The sequence below is a fragment of the Clupea harengus genome, chromosome 4, assembly GCF_900700415.2.
Source record: "Clupea harengus chromosome 4, Ch_v2.0.2, whole genome shotgun sequence".
Classification (NCBI taxonomy): domain Eukaryota; kingdom Metazoa; phylum Chordata; class Actinopteri; order Clupeiformes; family Clupeidae; genus Clupea; species Clupea harengus.
This window is the reverse complement of record NC_045155.1, coordinates 895,477-900,476: the sequence shown is the minus strand read 5'-3', so window position 1 is coordinate 900,476 and position 5,000 is coordinate 895,477. Positions and strand designations below refer to the sequence as shown.

The 5,000-nt window shown below is 48.7% G+C and overlaps 1 protein-coding gene across 2 annotated transcripts in view; it reads right to left on the bottom strand.

Moving 5' to 3' along the window:
* The window catches only part of arhgap4b (Rho GTPase activating protein 4b), a 30,358-nt gene that overhangs the window by 571 nt on the left and 24,787 nt on the right, over window positions 1–5,000 (bottom strand). Inside the window, exons 17-21 of one of the 2 annotated variants that reach the window (XM_031565645.2) lie at window positions 4,958–5,000; window positions 4,301–4,399; window positions 2,563–2,757; window positions 1,314–1,386; window positions 1–481 (exon numbers count right to left, since the gene is read on the bottom strand). The exon at window positions 1–481 is cut by the window's left edge and continues 571 nt beyond it; the exon at window positions 4,958–5,000 is cut by the window's right edge and continues 129 nt beyond it. In XM_031565645.2, coding sequence (XP_031421505.1) covers window positions 284–481; window positions 1,314–1,386; window positions 2,563–2,757; window positions 4,301–4,399; window positions 4,958–5,000 — 608 coding nt within the window. In that variant the 3' untranslated portion in view covers window positions 1–283. Of the gene's footprint in view, window positions 482–1,304; window positions 1,387–2,562; window positions 2,758–4,300; window positions 4,400–4,957 lie in introns of both variants that reach the window. The other variant, XM_031565646.2, reaches the window with a different exon arrangement.

Here is a 5,000-nt window from a genome sequence, read left to right as displayed (position 1 = left end):
ATGTACAATGGGATGGCAAATCAACAGACTGTATATATATAGTAAGACTATAATATATTGTATGAGTTGGAAAAATATATCTTCTCAATTCTTCAACGCCACGAGGAACTACAGGCATCCCTTGTCCAAAATGAAAGCAGACATCTGATTGGGTATTCTCCCTCTCTCTCTCTCTCTCTTTCTTTCTCTCTCTCTTTCTCTCCATGTTGGTGTTACTGTATCCTTTGTTCCTCTCCATTTCAGGGCATCTCCACTTCACGGCCTCCTCCCATGTGGCGGTCCCTCAGCGTCTGCCTATGAGGCCAAAGACAGGCTTCTTGGGGGCGGGGCGGGGCGCAGGGGGCGGAGAGGAGGTGGAGGCCGGGGAGGAGGCGGAGGAGGCGGAGGGGGCGGGGGCGGGGGCGGGGGCGGGGGTCGCTGTGCCGGGAGGCTGGCGGGACAGGAGCTCCTTAAAGACAGAGTCCATCTGACGACTGACTTCCTGGAAGGGGGGAGGAGGAGAGAGACGGAGAGAGAGAACGAGAGGGAGAGAGGGAGGGAGAGAGATACAGAGAGAGAGAAAGAGAGGGAGAGAGGGAGGGAGAGAGATACAGAGAGAGAGAAAGAGAGGGAGAGAGGGAGGGAGAGAGATACAGAGAGAGAGAAAGAGAGGGAGAGAGGGAGGGAGAGAGGGAGGGAGAGAGATACAGAGAGAGAAAGTAAGGGAGTCGAAGGAGAGAGAAGGAGATAAAAAGACAGAATCGAGGAGCAGGAGGGGGGGGAGGGGGCAGTATGCCAGGGAGGGATGAGAGATGAAGAGATGAAGAGAGATGAAGGTCAAAAAGAGACAGTGAAAGAGTGAGAGAGTGAGATAAAGGGCAGATAGAGAGAAAACAGATGGGGGGCACGGGAAGAGAAACAGAGAGACATCACTATTTGAAACATGACATCCCGGGTGAGAAGCCAAACCTCCCGAGAGTGGTTTGAGTGGCAGGTAGTAGATCAACATGTCGGCACTGTGCCGAGCGGACTAACGCAGCCGTCTGGCTCTATGAGGTGTGAACACGGCCTTCTCTAAGAGCACATTAGTAGCTGAGCGGAAGGCCGTCCGTCAGGATTAGTAAGCTCTTAACCCATGTTTTTGTTGAAGGGTGATGTACACATTACAAACACAGCCACCCCCCCCCCCCCCCCCCCCCCCCCCCCCCCCCCCCCCCCCCCCCCCAACCAAAGCTAAACCCACCCCAGGCCTCGTGATGCACAGACACTGCAGAGAGGCTGCAGGTGAGTGGGAGAATGCTGCAGGTGAGTGGGAGAATGCAGACCTTGTCTACCTGAATAGTCTGCTTCTCTGATCCGCCAGGCATCGGCCGCACACTGTCCAGTGTGTGTCTGCGTTCCTGATTCCTGCAAAACATACACACACACACACAGGAAAAGATCCAGTTATAAGGTGGCTTTAAATATGTGTGGGATCGCACTGATCAGACTGAAGACTTTACTCCGGCACATTGCAGAAGAGCAGTTACTTGTGTTTGTAGTTTATATTTTTCTTTTTTATCATGACTAGTCTCGGCGATTGAACGTTAGTCGGGCGAGATCCAGGAGAGCGGTGTGCTCTTTCAATTTCGAACTCACTGTCAACGTCCAAGCCCAGTCCCTCTGACAAGATCTTGTTAATGCATGCCTTTATGTTGTCCCCTTCGATGCCCTCTGATAGACCTAGCAGTCTTACATTGTTACGGCGGCTTCTATTCTCCAAATCCTCCACACGGTCCCATAGGGTGTTTATGCGCTTGCTGTGCTCACCAATTGCTGCTTAGTGTCCTCAATGTCCGATACTCTGCCTTCCACCTCAGTCAGCCGTTCTTGCATGGCGTTTACAGCATTTTTTAGTTCAGCAGTAGTTTCTTTGATCGTTGAAACATCTGAAGCGACCTTATGTAGTGTGGCGCTAATTTTACCCACTTCAGCAAAAAGGGTTTCCAGGCTAGCATTCTGCTCAACTCGTATTGGGCTAGCACCACTGGAGTCAATGGGAGCAGGTTTCCCACGTGTAGACTTGAAGTATTTGGAGGAAGCCATAGTTTATATTTCTGTGCTTCAGTTGGTATATATTGGTATAAATTAACGATGGAGTATTCTCAAAAAAAAAATCGTCAAAAAATATAAAGAAGTGAACGGATGAATTTATATTAATTCGGTGGGGCTTCTGGACAGCTTCTAATGTGCGACCATCTTACTCGGCGATCCCACGTGACAGTTTATATCTTTCTATTATGTTGGGAAAACATCAGATATTGACCCATTCGTGACCCATTCTGACTAGATCTTGTAATACTGATTGAAATGATGTAATCTATACAATATTCTATACAATATGATGTTTTGTTGTGTCTGAACAACCACTGACTGTAATGAGTGTGAATTCCATATGACCTCCTTCTGTGTATGTGTGTGTGTGTGTGTGTGTGTGTGTATGAGAGAGAGAGAGCGAGAATGTCTGTGTGTGTATTTGTATGTGTGTGTATGTATATGCACGCATGCGTTTGTGTGCTTTTGTGTGCATGTGTGTGCGCTTACACTGAGTGTTGGCGGACGCCAGGTGACTGGGGCAGCTGGATCATTCGACCCTCAGGCACCTGCAGGGTGAGCTTGCGCACAGGACTGCTGCTCCCGCCACCTCCTCCTCCTCCTCCCATCCCTCCTCCCAGCATCCCAACCCCCAGTCCTCTCTGCCTCCCGGGTAGGGATGCACTGTCACTGTTCACCCGCATGCTGTGAGGAGACGAAGCAAAACAGGAGAAATGGATAGAAGTTAATCTAAATGCTGCTACAAGATGGCGCACACCACGTGTTTGTTTGTTTGTGTTATTGGGATATTAATCAATCTAAAAGGGCCATAAACGTAAAAGTTCTGTCTTGCAAAAGTACAAAAACTATGAAAACCATGGCGTCATTTCAGCAGTTCCAAAGGTTACAGTTTTTTGTCAAACTTGGATTCCAACTCTAATAGCCCAAAGATAATTTCAGCTCAGGCTGACATACATTCCTCATGTCTGTGATTCCAACTCTAATAGCACCAAAGATAATTTCAGCTCAGGCTGACATACATTCATCATGTCTGTGATTCCAACTCTAATAGCACCAAAGATAATTTCAGCTCAGGCTGACATACATTCATCATGTCTGTGACACAAAATGGCAGCATGCTGAGTCAGACTGAATGCATGTGTGCATCTAATACCCACTAGTCAGGCACAAAATGGCAGCACAACCAGTCAGAATAGCCATTGGTTCTTCCACCATTACATTTACATTTAGTCATTTAGCAGACGCTTTTATCCAAAGCGACTTACAATGTATACACATTTTACATTTTACATTTACACTGATGGCACACTGCACATCAGGAGCAATTAGTCAGGCCGGTTTCACTAAGACACAAAATGGCAGCACAACCAGTCAGAATAGCCATTGGTTCTTCCACCATGAATATGACAGAAATGGCTGCGTGCCCATTCAGACTGGTGTATGTGTGTGCAGTATCTACCCATCAACCCAACACGTCTGTCACACAAAATACACAGGCATCCAATAGCCACCGATTACCCCACCATGATTGTGACACCAAATAGACGTATGCCCACTCAGACTGATCCATATGAGTGCAGTAGCTATTTATCAACTCAACCTAACTGTGACACAAAATGGCAGCAATTTTTGTACAGTAGCTACCAACCAAGCCCCAATTACTGTGGCACAAAATGGCAGAATATCTATTCAAACGGATGTGTGTGTGTTTTTGGTACCATAAATCCTTGAAGACATTGACAACATAATGGCTGCATGTCCATTAAAGCTGTGTGTGTGTGTGTTTGTATGTATGTGTGTGTGCGCGTGCGTGTGTGTGTGTGAATGTGTGTATGAGTATGTGTGTGTGCGCGTGCGTGTGTGTGTGTGTGTATGTATGTGTGTGTGCGCGTGTGTGTGTGTGCGTGTGTGTGTGCGTGTGTGTGTGTCTGTGTGTGTGTGTGTGAGTGTGTGTGTGTGTGTGAATGTGTGTATGAGTATGTGTGTGTGTGTGCGCGTGTGTGTGTGTGTGTGTGTGTGTATGTGCGTGTGCGTGTGTGCGTCTGTGTGTGTGTGTGTGTGTGTGCGTGCGTGCGTGCGTGCGTCTGTGTGTGTGTGTGTGTGTGTGTGCGTGCGTGCGTGCGTGCGTCTGTGTGTGTGTGTGTGCGTGCGTGCGTGCGTGCGTGCGTGCGTGCGTGCGTGCGTGCGTGCGTGCGCGTGTGTGTGTGTGCGTGTGTGTGTGTCCCACCGTGTGCTCTGTTCGCCCAGGTGCTGCTCCTCTGCCAGGTTGCCAGTGCTCCCTCCTCTATTCTCTTCCCTCCTTCCTCTCTCCAGCTTCCTCTCCACCCTGGCACAACAGGAGAGACGTCATCCCCCCCTCACAACATGATCAGCTCAGTCACACACACACACACACACACACACACACACACACACACACTCACTCAGCTGCATAAAACTCTAAACCATCCTTTTCTCAATCCAGCTCCTTGGGCCACCCCTGCCTGCGCTGGAAAAATTCCATTTTATCCCCGCTCTAAGCAATCGTGATTGAAATCAGTGCATTTATGGTGGTGCTCTTGATGAACTAAACGAGGTGTGTTTAGCTACTCAAGAATGTCACGGATGAGGTCACTAAACGAGGTGTGTTTAGCTAATGAAGAATGTCACGGATGAGGTCATTCAGGCATGCAGAGCAGAGCAGGGAATAATAGGAAACAGGACGAGTATTGAGAACCTCCGCTCTCTTCACGAGAAGCTTGTGTGTGTGTGTGTGTATGTATGTGTGTGTGTGTGTGTGTGTGTGTATGTGTGTGTGTGTGTGTGTGTGTGTGTGTGTGTGTGTGTGTGTGTGTGTGTGTGTGTGTGTGTGTGTGTGTGTGTGTGTGTGTGTGTGCTCGCTTACCCTTCAGATACGCTGATGTACTTATGGGGGATGAGGCCTTTCA